Here is a 14,944-nt window from a genome sequence, read left to right as displayed (position 1 = left end):
GAAGACATCGGCGTCCTAGAAGAAAAGGTTTAGATTTAGATTAGAGCTTGCTTCGCGTCTGATTTGGTGAAACATACAGCTTGCGCTGCCTATCCACAGGTTTTGTCAGTACATTTCCCGTCGAGTTAGATTGACAATTTCACATCAGGTACTGTATCCTTGCAGATTGTCGCGTCCCTCATGGTATGCGGTGATCGAGTCATCTTCTTTGGAAAGTCTCTTCGAGATTATCCATGCCGACCAGTTCCCTCAGGCCTCACAAAAACACTATTCATCACGTCAAGAAAAGTACGTACGGATGCTCGTATCCCGAAAGCAGATACTGTATGCATCTTCCACGTAGCACGGTCCTCCCCTGCCACAGCTGCAGTATCCCCCGTGGCCCGGCCGTTGCGCGTATCACAGGTAGAATCCGATCGGAGACGTCGGAAGTTGAGAGCCCAGAAGCACAACCCAGACACGATCGACAGTGTCTCCTTCCAGAATCAAGAGGGAACCGCATGGGAAATGGATCCAAGCTGCATGCATGGCTTTCGCCCTAGCCGCTGGGCTCCGCTTCCCCTCGCCTGATAAGGCTGCCAAATTTCCCGCTGTACGCGCAGGTAAGAAGTCCACCCTATGAATACTATGTGCGATATGATAAATGTAAGAGCTTGTAAGGAGGGGCAGACCAGAAAGCGAAAATACCGCATGTGAGAAGGAGGGGAAGTTGACAGCTCAGAGAGGGGGGATGTTCGTATGGGAAGGTGGGATGGAGGGGTCGAGGAGTGAAGGAAAAGCGACAAATCCTCAGCAGTTTTTATTCACTCTGTCTGCCTTCTTCACCACTCCAGGCAATTTATCCACATGAAAGCACAGCAAGAGGTCTTTACCGTCCAATTTACAGTTCCATCAGATTTTCCTCCCCATCACCTGCCATCAATTCCTCTCTTAGTTCCTCCATGATCATCCCCTCGCGAATTTCCTGCTCGGTCAACTCTGTCTCCCCGAACTCACGGTCTATATCTTCAGCAGGACGTGCTATTTCAGCAAGCTGATGGTTCAGTCCGCCGACGGGGGCTTCGCATTGAGGGCATCGGGCCTCCTCCATAGGCAGTCCGCATTCCCCGATCGCAAACTAGATGAGCATGTTAGCCTTGTGCTGACAGGAATACTCCATGACCTAGGAAAGTAGATCTGCGGCACTGCACTTCAATCTTCGGACAGTCACTTACCGGGTGGTTGTTCGCACAATAATACCAATGCCCGGTGCCACCAAACTGCTCTGCCATGGCTCTATACACCTGACGCTTCTCCTCACTGGTCACAAGAGCATAGAATGTTCCATCGTTGATGGTCTTTCTCGCATCTTCAATATCGTCCAGCAAATAGCCTAGGAGCTTTGGCAATTTGTTGCACAGTCTCTCACAAGCAGTGAGTTCTTCTTGCGCGCGCTGGCGCGTCTTGTTCCCATTCTCCACCTCGACTCTCTTACTGTGTGTTCGCATGTTGCTCAGCGAAAGCATGGAAAATAGCGCAAAGTAGATCCCAGTTTCGACTCTTTCTTGAAGAAGGTTGGCTTTTACGGTGGAATTTCTTAGCAGGACGCATTTATCGATTAGTTTCTTGAGCTGGCTGGCTCCTAGCTGAACTAGGTTCTCGCGGACTCGGTGGTCGATTGTTTGGTTGTTGCATATATGATCGAAATCTCGAAGCACGGCCCAGCTGAGTCGGAGGCTCAAGACATGCCCACGCATTCCAAATCCGGTTTGTATCATTGAATCATCAGCCATGGGTGCCTTAGCCGTAGATTTGTTTTCCCGTAAAGTTGCAGAAGCGAGCATGTCGTTCATCTTGCTCAGCGGTTGCTCGGAGGTACGCACAGACTTGATAAAATCTACCACTTTCTTGTGCAACTTCTTTCCTGCTATTCGATAAGCATAGAGGGCAGCTTTTACTTGATCCAAACTCTTCGATTTACCAGCCTCAAGCGTCCAATACTGCAGGAAATCGGTTCGCGCGCTGTCGATCTGCTTCTCAAAGGTGGCAATCTTGTCTGCAATGTCAGCATTCTGTGAACTGGCGAGAGTCACAAATTTCCGAGTGAATTCATCCAGAAGAGCCTTCTTCAAGATACGGCTGTAGCGATTGATGTCTCTGAGTGGGCGGCGGCATTCTGGGCAGCCCTTGAGCGCTGACTCAGGCATCATCTCCCAATGAGATGGCTTGGGGCCCAGAATATTATTTGTAGCCGGATCTATGTCGAAGTATTCATTCAAGCCTAGAAGGCCATCGAGAGAAGCAATTGTATAAAAGTGGTTACACGGGAGGAATAAAAGAGGCGAAGTGTCAATATCAACCTCACTGTACGTCTTGAGTTCCAGAAGATCAACCTGCTGTTGCAGGACCTCGGGCGGAGCACAAATCTGACAGAACCGCGAAGGCGGGCATGGCTCTCCACACATTCCCGGACAGCGATGTCCACAGAGCTTAAGCATCTTCTCGCAACGACGGTTGCATGGATTGTTCTCGCAAGGAACAGCACACGGCAAGGTGCATGCTTCGCGGTGATCGCAACCAGAGTCGCATGGCTCTGCGCATGGAGGACATGGGTCTTTGCAAAGCTTGGGACACCTGCTGTGTTTGCAGTGCACTTCGCAGGGCCGCCGACACGGCGAACACGCTGTTTCAGGATGGCATATACGGTCGCAGGTATGGGTGCAGTTTGTGAGCCGCTTGCGACAGATACTGATGCATTTTCCATGGTCAACAATGGTCATACCGTGATGATGAATCCGACACAATGAGCACAGCTTCTGACACTTGTGCCCACAAGGTAGATCCATTCCACATATAATAGAACACTTCACGGGTTTTCCTCTCTCGTGACATTGTGCCTTGGTGTTGTGATCACACCAGGGTAGTTTGATAGTCAGATCAACTGTGCATCTGACTGTACTGAGTCTGCTCATCCGGTGACACTCTACTCCCTCAGTGGCATGTCCACAAGGTAGCGTAACGCTAGGAACAATTGCCGTACATGGGCCACATGGCTCATAGCATTTCCTTGCGCAAGGATGTCCACACTTATGCATTCTGTAGCAGTTCTGAAAGCACTTGACTGCCTTATGCTGTCTGGCTGAATGGCATTTAATCATGCAGGTATGCCCGCAGTCCAGTCTCAGGCCGCAGGTCTCTGCACAGCCGCCTTCTGGAGACTGTGCGGTAAAGTCATCGGGACAAGCGACTTCAATCTTGTTCTTAGGGTGACGTTCGCATTCGAGCTCGAGGTACGGCCCAATATTTTCGTTCTTTTCCATGAGTTCGATGACAGAAGACCACATTGGCGCTGTGGACGCGGTGTTCGCGTCGCCAATCAGGTACATTCCATGCTTTGCACGACTTTGCGAGGACGTTAGTGACATGCACCCACTGTGAATAGATTCTCATGCGTTCTTACCTCAATAGCACATTGATTCGGTTTGGTGACTTGAGGAAGCCGCAATTTCTAAACTTGTTGCTCCTGACTAGGGAAACAATCACAACGGTCGCTTCATCCCCCTATTGTGCACATTGTTAGTTATGTGAAGAAAAATAGCCGACTGAATAGATCTTCCCACCTGGAAATTATCAACGGTCGCTAGTTTGAGGGCGTTTAACAGGCTGGCCTTTCGCACCGAGTTAGGACCCTGGAACCATCGCTCGTTTTTGCCACTAGGGTCAGTGGCCGTGTCTGTACACTCGGCTTCCCCCAAATCATCCGCATCTCGCTCGCCAATTATCAGTGTCATTTCCTGCTCGAGAATATCTCTTAGCATTCTCAATTGCCCTACGTACGGTGTCAGAACAGCAATCTCTCCAGGACCATATTTTCCTTGTCGTAGCAGATGTCTGACAAGCGAAGTCACCATGTGAACCTCCCATGTATTCGTTTTGCTATGCATCGGATCGGAAGGATCACCAGCATCTTCTTCGTTTCGATGGTCGAGCCAGAACAGTCTGCGCTTGAGTCCGGGGATGGCAGGATACACAGTTGTAGAAGAATGGTCTTGCAGCTCAGGATAAAGCGTTTCGCGAACAAGATGGGCGACGGAAGGATGCATGCGTCGTTGGATGTTCAATTGGGTAATAGGAAACTGACGTCCATTGTTCTGTGCTTGCTCATCGTGAGCCTCGACAAAGTGACTATTTGCCAGTCGCTCAAAGAGCGATTCATCGAGACCGTAAATCGCGCCCTCACCGTCGTAACTGATTGAGAGCCTAAGATTACTGATACGTGGTCGTAGCTGCAGGTGGTCTCCAATCAGAATAGCATGCTGCACAGATGACAACAGTGCTGTGAGGACATGAGATTCGAGAACTTCGCCAGCCTCTTCGCATATAAGCACTTTGGCTCGAACACTACGAATTTGAGACGAAAGATTAGCGAGCATTGTCGTGGTAACGCCAATAATTTGAAACTCCTGAAGCATGCGAGCTTCTGCCACATGGTAAATGGCCGTCAGGTTTTTTTTCTGTTTGTAATAGGCCTTCACAATGCGCGAGAAGACCTTTCGAAGTTCGTCGAGTGCACTTCCATGCCAAAATTCGTACAACCGCGTGCGTTCTGCAGGCGAGAGGGTCCAAACATCAGATTGCATGAGTTCTTCGGGGGAGCGTTCCTCGTCAGTCTCAACCCAGGCGCTCGAATCATCGCTTTTGAGCCAAAGGTTGAAAGACTCGGTTTCACTACGCTCAGGATCCACGGACGTGATGCGGTCTGCTTCGTATGGGAAGCGCTTCTTTACGAACCATAATGTCATTTCAATTCCCCCTTTCTCGATCAGCTGGCACACTTCTTCGAGCTTGACGTTTATTTCCTTCAGCTTGTCATGGTTTGCATTTCGCATATCATTGTAGCCTCGGATAAACGGCCCTCGGTGTGCCTGCCTGTGGTTATCCAAGGAAAGTGCTTCTAACTGAGGAAACACGCTTCGCGGGCCCAATCGCACAATACTTGTAATGCCGGCATCGAGCAGACCTTGTAAAAATTGGTCGAGTGCATGGGCAGTGTAGCATACACACAAGATTGGACCAAGTTCAAGTTGCTCCCGGTTTGCTGACAGGCACTTGGCTAGTTGTATCCCGACGTAAGATTTTCCCGTACCAGGCGGACCCTGTATGAGTGCTATCTCACGCCGAAGAGCCCAAACTAATGCCTTCGCCTGACCCTTATCGAGGCTAGTTGTCTTTGCAAGCTCATTGGCCAACCAGGCTGGATCATCCTGGAGGGAGAAGGATGGCCTTGGGTCATTGGTACTGTATTCACTGCCACTATCTGCGACAAGGTTGTCGAACAGGCAAGACAGGTCCAAGTAGTTGGATTCATGAATATAAGACGGCGGGGGAACGGTAACAAACTCATCAACCATATCTGTGGTCTCACCACGCCTTGTGCAATTATAACCTGGACGAGGCACTATCCAGGTTGCGAAGGGTAAATGCTCCGGATGTGTATACTGATGTTGCATACATTGCAGAACGCCATCGAACGAGTTTAATAGCACAGCAGGAAACTCGACAAGCATGAGCGGCCTCTTGCCACTCTTGTGGCGTGCAAAGTTGAAGATGTTGGTGAGCTCACTTTCATGAACTCCATTGGTTAGTCTGACACTGATCATCGCGCGGGTGCCACTATTCACTAGGTCTCTGATAGGCGCAGGAACAGTCGCTTGTGGAGCAGGTGGATCGTAGTTGACATTGAGGTTTCTTCTAGAGACTTGCAGGAAAGTCACAGAGACATTCTCAAGGTCCTCGCCATCGACAAGAGCGAGTATCACGGGTGCTTCTTTTAGTGCCTGCGAGGTCTGCCACCATTGCTTTCGTCGTGTCGCATTCATGAACTTGAGTCGAGGAGGTTGGTCGAACTCAAGGTCGATCTCAATGCCCTTCTTTCCACCTGCCTGAACCCTTTGAATCTCCACCCCAAGATAAATACGCACAGGTGTTATGCCACTGTCGCGGAGAACTCTGCGCTTCAATTGCCAGTCAGATCGATGAACAAGGATATCCCAGTTGTCCAGGATCATGCGTATTGAGTCGCGAAGCAATCCGGCGGTATCCTCACGTAGGAGGCGAAACTGACAATCGAGAAGACGACGAATACCAGTCTCGTGCTCATCCAGCTTGTCGAATGCAGGGTCTCGTGCTGGCAGAAACTCAGCCCGCTGAATAGAAAAGATCTCAGAAATAGTCGGAAGAATGCGGATGTTGGGAATGGATGAGTGATCATTGTCATGGCGAGGACCGTTAACAGACAGCTTTCCTGGCAAATCAACCTGGAATCTGACCTTTGGCAGCTGACGGGGGTTACCTTGCTGAGAAGAAAAGCTATGCGAGTGCTCAAGTGACTCCCCCATGAACAGTACGTCCTTTAGCTTCATGAGATTGTCATGAGTCCAGCGCAGATTATGAGAAGCAACGCCATTGAAGATACTTGCAGCATCGTAAGAACTGCAAAGACGTTCAACAATGTCCCGAAACTCAGTCCGGATTGAAGCTTCTTGGTTCAAAGTCAATGTGCTCAGAAATGCTTTTGAAACAAGCAATAGTGCCTCTTCAAACTGAGACGAGTCATTGCCTGTTGATTTCTTATGACCATTGCTTGTATCAGGCTTCATGCGGAAAAGGTGCTCTGTCACTCGATTAAAGAATGCCACAGCGCGTCGTCCGTTCGGTCCATAGATCACATTGTAGATAGTGCCCATTTGGCGTTCGAGTGCCAGAGATGACAAGATGCTCTCGTGAGTTATAAGCTTGAGGAAAAGAACGCAGTGTACCTGAAACATCGGTCCAAGCACGCTGTACGACTTGGCAAAGTCCGATTCAACGATTTGTCGAACAGTTGCGAGACCATCTTCTGCTCCAAGACCAGTGATAAAGTCCTGCCGCTCATCTGGGCTTTGTTCGATCATTGACAGCCCCCGTTCAAGAAAGTCTTTGATTTGCGGTGATGAGAGCTGTTCAACATTGTGCAAGGGTAGCGTTCGATTCAACCTTCGAATCCTAGAGTTTATCAAAGTTCTATATCATTAGCAAGAGGTCTTGATTGAGAGCTTTGTTAATGATCGTACCTGGTCTCGACAGGAGCCTGTGGAAGAGCTTGAGGATAACCATGTTGTGCTCTTCGCACCCGAAGTCCTGGTCCAGGTGAATCATTTCCATGAGCAGGAACTATGATTTGGCGATTAGGGGTCTGCATTTTGAAAGACTGATCTTGAGCGTCATCATGGCGACCGCGACGGGCTCTGCCTGAACCCATAGCTCTTCTGTTGCCCGCTGATTGTTGTTGGCCAGGCCTAGCCATGCATCACAGAGGTAAAGAACTCCAGTAGATATAATGTATCTTAAAGTGTGATGAGGAGGAGACCTTGAGTTGCTACTCGCAGATCACTGGTTCGAAGAAAGCAATGAACGTTAAGACGGGGTCGATGAGGGGATCAAAATGAACAAACAGAACGGGGGCCGGAGGTAGCCAAATAGAGAAACTAGTGGTCTGACTCGAACATGTCAAGATCCGAAGAGCTACTGTAGAGATTTATGAACTAAAATCAACGAAGCCTCACTAGGCCCAGTTCCTGACTTCACATATTCACAAGGGCAGAGTGACTGAGGGTACGTGCACGGACCACTTCAATTAGTATAAAGGTGGGTCTAGGGCTGAGAAGGCGGTGAGGTTGCAATGAATAGAAGTCATCTAACTGAATATTGTACACTAGAAGTTAACCATCATTTCGTGAAGTACGAAGATGCCTAGAGCACGTGATACTCAGTTCGAGGAACTGCAATCCAATCACTAATGGACAACAGAAGATCTGAAATCTTGGAGAGTGTCCTCTGCCGCCGTTTTCTATTTAGCTCATGATCTGAGGAATCTATTGTGCAAGACTGTCTCGTCAGGTTAATGGACATGTCGGTGCTGCATAAGCCTCACTCCGCAACAACTTTTTAGACCATTAGACAGGAGCATGAAGGTATGCGCCGCCGACACTGAGAGCATCACTTGATGTGCAAAGGCTAGCATGGAACAGGTTGCATAGCAGTGGACAATTCTCACGGGCGAATAGAGTATATCCTCGAGTTGGATCCATTGCATGAGCAGTATATCAAAGTATGTTCTAATAATACTTGAGCTGGTAAGCATCAGGCTGTGTTTGGAAGATGATTCAAGGTCCCCTGACCACCGATTTCAGCATTATATGGATATACACGTACCTCACAAGCCTACATACTCTCGATCATAAGCGCACTGTGACTTCAATAAGCCTGATGTAACCATTTCCTATGTTGGAGCTGTCGCCGCAAGGAGAGCGTCGCCATCATATCCGTGCATATTGCCAGTCAGGCAAACATAATCTTCGAGTCAGCGGACAGCCCCAAGCCGCGTGAAATGCCATTCCACCCCGACTCTTTCAGTTCAGGTTGCTGCGAGAAAAAGATTGCTCCTTTGTGGAATCAGCATATCCTATCCTTGAAGGCAAGGCAGGTCCCATTTGTGCCTAAGGCAGCGTGTGTTCCATCGAGTCTCAGATATCCTAATGGTCAAACACATGGTGAAACTGTGCATATTCCATCTCTAGTAAGACGAGGCCGTTGAGTCAGGATCGGGGTATTCGGAAACGGTTGGCGAGAAAAACTCTCACCGTCGATCTACTCGGCTTGAAACACCGAATCCCAACTCAGAAGCGGAACCCGTGGGGACTGAGGAAGTGGCCCGTCCAGGCTCGTCGATCATCACAAATATAGATCAGAGCAAATGATTTGAGAAGTCTCGAAGAATGGTATTTGGGTCGTTGATCGGGGCCTGAAACCTACTTACGAGTAGGACATTTGTTCTGTCAATGCGGAATATCTTCCAGGGGCATGCATGGCTTGTGTCTTTCGGCGTTTGCGTTCGTAGCGCAGCAAAGCTTACCTTTGTTTCCCCACCCCTTTAGATCTTGAAATTCAGGATTTTCCAGCCCGTTTCACACAATGGTAGCATTTCTCTGAGCGGGACACAAAATCAAGATATGCGCATGTGATAGTCAGATGTTCTGCTAGTGCGCAGGATGTCAAGTCGCCGGGAACAGCGGATAAGGTTGCTTCATATCCCACCCATTATGGGGTTTCCAGAAAAACATTGTTGCATAATCCAAAACCTGATACTGTTGGACAGGTGAAGTGTGAGCTTTCTTGACTTGTGGTGTGGTGCGATATTACCTAGCAGACTACAACACACCCAGTATCAGTCACTGATTACCTATATGATTGATTGAGTAGCAACAAGAAAAAAGCGAAAATCTCAGATAAACATGACTCTTCTAAAATCCTAGCATCAGTCATCAGTCAGTAAATTGTCCGGTCTCATTCCGGAGTGTGATAAGGCCTTGTTGCCATGCATCTGAATGGCAACATAATTGATTGACTCATGTGCTCAGATGTCACGTCATGCTCGCCACCTGGTGCAAGGGGTGCATTGGCTGCATCCGAATAAGCAAGATGTGGTCAGCCCCGCGTCAAGCATCATTGTGTCTGAGGATGCCGAGAAGGGGGCGCATGGGGGCATCTTTCATCATGGCTTCAAGGCAAACAAGTGCGTCTTAATCATCCAGTTTGTATACCAAGATAAGACATATTCAACTCCTGGAGACGAACCCTTTGCACGGAGGGCATGTAAGAATTCCGTCTCTTTTCACAACCAGCGAAGCGCGATTCGGATGTAGTGGGAAAGTACTTTGTACGGTAAGTACTCTGTACATGGGCGAAGGGTCTAAGCTACGGGAAATCTCTAGTCTCTTTTGGACCCGTGCGGGGTCCTCCATACCTCGAGCTAAATTAATTAGGCAAGCAGTTCACCTCTCTAGCCTAAGCCAGGCGAAGTGGGTAGAACATGATAGATGTACAGAATGTGAATACACACCTAGTTAGTTTGTCCTGGTATGCTCGGGCATCCACTATTTCCGGTCCTGCAGATCTCCCCGGTTGTCTTTTCCACGCTCATCCAATCCATGTATCCTGAGTTCAAAACAGACCAAGCTCCTGAAGTGTAATATAGAGTCAATCGTCTCCGCAGTCAAGGTAGGTCTGGCCAATTGTTACAAACTGTGGCTATTAACAGCACAGCAACTTGGGCGTAACAACCTAGGAAGTAGTTCCATGGAACTGAGATGGAAAGTGGAAGAACCTCACCGGAGCCCGCGTTCTGGCACTCAATAATCAGTCAGATGGATAGAGTCCGCCCATCCGTGGGGTCGGCCTTACTGCCGAATCGAGGGAACGCGGCGGAAGATCCCTGGTTTCCTCCACCCAACGGAAAGCCCCGAATTTGAGCCAGGGAAGGTGCGGGGTAATTTTAGTTCTCGATCTATTCCCCATACGGTCCACTTGTCTACTGTAGTACTCATCCTCCTCCATCATTCCTGGCACCCCAATGGTGATGTCTCACTCTTCTCACCTTAGTACTCTCAGACCCTGAGTGAGTGAAATTTCTGCACCATCCAACACCGTATCACTCGCGCCTCCCTAGGCCATTCAGCCAATGCAACACAAACAAACAAATGAGAATCCGGGGGTGGGTCTTGGCTGGGTCAGTTTTGGTGGCCGCTAATTGTTGGTTCCTCCACCATTGAACTCAAATCAATTGCTGTTCACAATTTCAATGCAACTCAGGATGAAAGCGCTCCAGCCTCCGAAAGCTCGCCTCCGTCCCCAATTCCTCGTTTATTCTGTCGGATGCAGATCGTCACAGTCGCCGTCTTCCGCCAGCCGGATACCCTGGAAAGAGGCAATCAAGATTGTAGCCACCTCGCAGAGCGGGAAATGAGCCCGTCAGCGAACCGTTGGTCCAGAACGACCATCACACTGACGATCCTTCCCAGCTCTTTCAGGCACCACCCCCTCTCCCTTCCAAATTGGGGTCAATCATGGAGGAGAACCTTGGTCCTTGCAATGACACGATCCGTCGAAGCAGCAAAAGCGTCCCCTAGTCGAAATTGGCCTCGGCCCCGGTACCATATTGCACATGTGAGGATGCCAGTGAGATTCTCCTCTATATATAGAGGTCTGCACTTGCAGCTTTCATGACCACCAGCATCGATACATTCTTTAGATCGCCTGCCCTCACAGCAATCGGACTCGAGCATTCGTTTGGTCTCTGCCGCCTATTATCAATCACTTTAATCCACCGTCGTTCTCGCTTTCAAGATGAAGTTCACCAGTGTTCTCTTCACTTTGGGCTTGGCCACCAGCGTCTGGGCCAACCCTACTAAGGTTGTTCGTGAGCCCAGTCTCGTGGAGCGCGATGTCGCTTCTGTGACTAGCGTTCTTGCCGACATCAGCACCAAGGTCAAGGCCCTCGACTCTTCCATCACCAGCTACAACGGTGGCGATCCCTCCAAGGTTGAGTCGGCCTCTAGTGACCTGGTCTCGACTATCAACTCGGGTACCTCCACTGTCAGTGGCGGCGACGAGCTCAGCTCCACTGATGCTCTTGAAATTACGAGTCCTGTTCAGGACCTGACCAAGGAGGTTCAGACTGCGATCGATGATCTGAACTCGAAGAAGAGCCTGTTCGTCGCGGCTGGGGCTGGTGCGACTGTCTACCAGCAGCTCCAGAAGCAGTACACTGCTGCCCAGAGCCTGGCCGACGCTCTCACCTCTAAGGTCCCCTCCTCCCTGTCTGACATTGCCAGCTCTCTGTCTTCCGGTATCACCGATGCTATTCAGAAGGGTCTCGATGAGTACAAGGACGTTGCCACTAGCTCTGCCTCTGCCAGCGCTACTTCCGCCGCCTCTTCCGCTACCAGCAAAAGTGAGACCACTGCTGTTTCTTCCGCCACCGGGAAGAGTGAGACCACTGCCGCTGCGACTTCGGGTGTCTCCGCTACCACTGGTGCTCAAACCTCGTCTGCCGTGATTCCCACCTCGGCCAGCGCCTCTACTACCCCCTCCAGCTCCAGCACTCCTTCCACTTCCGCTAGCTCCACCCTCTTCACTGGTGCTGCCAGCGTTGACCGCTTCAGCTACGTCTTTGGTGGCGCTGCTGCTGCTGCCGCTGCCATTGCCGTTGCTCTGTAAGGGTGTGTAACCAGCCTAAGATGGCCTGAGCCTGCAATGGATAAAAGATTGTGAAAACCTCAAAGGGCAGCGGTTATCGACAAGTGCGATCATGAAAAGATACGGGCTGGCCATGTATATCTATTCACCGTTGAATGTTTCTAGCCCGAAAATGTGGCTTAATGTCTCTGAGTTTGGTTTGGGGTTTTTTTTTTGGTTCAATAATTAATCGGTTGCGACAATGTAATATGCTCTGAGTATAACGAAAATACGAATGAACAGCTTTGGAAGCTACCTTTGTTGTGGCCTTCCTATCAAGCAGTACCTAGTCTTCCATTAATTCTAAACAATTATCATAACTACTTTTTCTAGTCACAATGATTCCCCAATAGTGGCAGATCCGGCTCCGCTATCCAGTAGTCTAACCCACCGAAGCAATTATCAAGCCCGGATTAACCAGCAGACCAACACATCAGCCCTTGATTCTCACCATGTTCCATGATCGACTCCGAGAAAAACCCTCGTGCGCGCTTGGCTACAGCCAGACAGGAAGTCTAAGCCGCACTGTGGATCACCAACGCGGGGTTGGAAACTCAGTTTGGCTTTTGCTTTCAACCCTCTCGCATATTTCCGGAAGGGTCCGTGCCAATGACGTGAGGTACTAGAGGTTAATCACAAGCCACGGGGCACCTACAGTGGTGTGCCTAGGTAAACAGCACCTGCAGTAACTACTATACAGCTTTTTATTCTGACGAATTTCCAACTCTATTGACCCACTACTCAGCGCCGTACACCAAGATCTCAGAAAAGTAACTTCTATGCTGCTAGGAGAAACTACGGAGAAATGTAGGACACCGACTTTCATGCTACCACACTGCGCAATCATCCTCAGAGAGGGACTGCAAGTAGCAACATGCTTGATTGATGCCCGCGTGGATCTTGGTACTTTGAAAGGCAATGCAGCAAGGACGCTCGACCCTGGGAGTCTAAAAAAAGAATACTCCGCAGGGAGGAATTGTCGGTGCTGGAGGTAAAATACCACTACCGAGTACCGTTGTATTCTTTTCAATTGGGGATAAGAATCGCTGCCTACATTATGGCAGAATCTTGTTTCCCCAGGATGGTGAGAGATGGTGGGAGGGAAAGAAGGGAGGAAGGTGTCGAGAGAGTGATGGGAAGCATTTATCATGGGTGGCTGGCAGCCAGGGCTGGTAGGAACTAGAGACTCATTGGGAATAGTGTGAGGGGGAACCTTGGTGTTTTGTGGTGTGACAGCGGAGGCCAATGGATGGTTCCAGAAGAACAACACATTTCGTTATTCGGTTCTACACTCTATATCATGGCAATGGAACAAATGAGATGTTCCATCTGCTACTAAGCCAGTTTCGTCCCCTCAACAGCCCCCGCGTACCTCGGACTCGTCGCGGAGAAGAACATATTCCCTGCGACGGCTACGATCACCGCGCGCGCATACACCATCTGCATCTCCGACAGATGCCCCAATTGCTCGACGCGCAGACACTCTGCGCTCATCCTCTCCTCTAAGTCCCGGATTACTAATCTAAGCAGCCTTCTGGCCAGAGCATCATCACAACCACCACCTATGAGCCCACGCAATACCCTCACAGCATTAAGCACCACCTCTCCACCTTCCGCCTCCGCCCTCACCTCCTTCGCATACGAATACAGATCATTCGTCAGCAAGAGATGCTTCGCGCACAGCGCCTTCAGCGGCTCTAACTCCTGACTCTCCTCTCCTGACTTTCCAACCCCATCTCCACAGGAGAACCGTACAGTCTGAAGAATCAGTTCAGCCCCAAAATCCTTCAACCCATGCTCAATATACTCGTCCAGGGAAGCAAATGTCCCCGGCCGATCAGCCCCGGTAGCTGACCCCCACGCTATACACTCTTCGAGCAAGCGCTTCCCCTCGTGCGGATCCTCCGCAAGGATTTCTTGCGCGAGGATGTCGTATGCAAGGTACTTCGCCTTCGAGTTCCGACGCTGAGATGCTGCGCTGCGAGGAGGTATTGTCAGCGTGGAGTCTCGCGTGTCGACCGCGTCGTCATGGAGGAAGAGGAGAATATATGTCTTGGCCAGGAGTTGCATTCTGGTGATACTGCTTAAGGGAACCAGGTTGGTAGCGTAGGATACCGCTGTATCGACCAGCTTTTTTGTGCGGGCGGTGTGGTGCGTCAAGAGGGTGGGATGGTGGGCGTTGATGGCTTGTAGGTAGCCTGTTGCTGCTGCTTCGGCTTGGCGCCAGTATTTGGATTGAAAGGCGGCGGGCAGCAGGCTTGGCCATGGGATGCAGTGCGAGGGTGGGTAAATGGTGTTGGCACGCTCAAACCTTTGGTCTTGGGCGAGGGATATTGGTCGGATGGTAGAGAAAGGCGAGGCATGAGGGAGTGGTGTGTTTTCGGCAGGGTCGAAAGCGTGCGTGATTGGGCGGAGGGGGGTTGTGTCTGGGCTCTTGTCGGCAGGTGCTGGCGTGTGCAAAGTTCGTGCATGATGAGCGATGCTTCCTGGTAGTTGAACGCTCGTTGTGCTGTAATGTAGCAGCCGGGCTTCGAGATAGTAGAGCTGAGGTATCGTAGCCCGAGAAAGCGCACATCTTGAGAGATTGACATGTCGCGTCAAGCGGCGGGAGAGACGACGCGTCAGCATAGCGCGTTCGTTCGAATCGCCTGTTCGCAGCAGATGGCAGCTTCTTTCAATGATGCTATCCGCTAATTCGCAGGAACGTATTCCAGGCCTCCAAAAACAACTAAACGTTGAAGCTATTACTACCATGTATGAGTGCGGGTTCGAGGCAATGATGTCAGTTGGCAGCTAGCGGAATTCCTTTCGCTTATCGACCCGGAGACCTCGGAACTCCGTGCAATCACCA

The 14,944-nt window shown here is 50.2% G+C and overlaps 3 protein-coding genes across 3 annotated transcripts; 1 reads left to right on the top strand and 2 right to left on the bottom strand.

The window, feature by feature from the left end:
* Nucleotides 1-537: 537 nt before the first annotated feature.
* On the bottom strand, nt 538-6,932 carry BP01DRAFT_331171 (uncharacterized protein; the record flags this gene model as incomplete). Its single annotated transcript, XM_025573036.1, has 4 exons — nt 538-1,117; nt 1,215-3,381; nt 3,440-3,540; nt 3,600-6,932. The coding sequence occupies 4 exons, from the start codon at nt 6,930-6,932 to the stop codon at nt 881-883; spliced, it is 5,838 nt and encodes a 1,945-aa protein (XP_025435739.1). The 3' UTR covers nt 538-880.
* A 4,080-nt stretch (nt 6,933-11,012) lies between these two features.
* On the top strand, nt 11,013-12,448 carry BP01DRAFT_4943 (cell wall mannoprotein 1 family protein). The gene has a single exon (XM_025579901.1). The coding sequence runs from the start codon at nt 11,203-11,205 to the stop codon at nt 12,073-12,075; it is 873 nt and encodes a 290-aa protein (XP_025435738.1). The 5' UTR covers nt 11,013-11,202; the 3' UTR covers nt 12,076-12,448.
* Nucleotides 12,449-13,428: 980 nt separating this feature from the next.
* Nucleotides 13,429-14,831, bottom strand: BP01DRAFT_412653 (uncharacterized protein; the record flags this gene model as incomplete). The annotated part of the gene is made up of 2 exons (XM_025578960.1): nt 14,667-14,831; nt 13,429-14,637 (listed from the first exon to the last, which is right to left on the bottom strand). Exons 1-2 carry the CDS (start codon nt 14,682-14,684, stop codon nt 13,429-13,431), a joined length of 1,227 nt encoding a protein of 408 aa, XP_025435737.1. The 5' UTR covers nt 14,685-14,831.
* Nucleotides 14,832-14,944: the final 113 nt, after the last annotated feature.

The sequence above is a fragment of the Aspergillus saccharolyticus genome (genome assembly GCF_003184585.1).
Source record: "Aspergillus saccharolyticus JOP 1030-1 unplaced genomic scaffold BP01scaffold_1, whole genome shotgun sequence".
NCBI classification, from domain to species: Eukaryota; Fungi; Ascomycota; class Eurotiomycetes; order Eurotiales; family Aspergillaceae; genus Aspergillus; species Aspergillus saccharolyticus.
The sequence above is the reverse complement of the archived record's forward strand: the minus strand, read 5'-3'. Positions and strand labels throughout refer to the sequence as shown.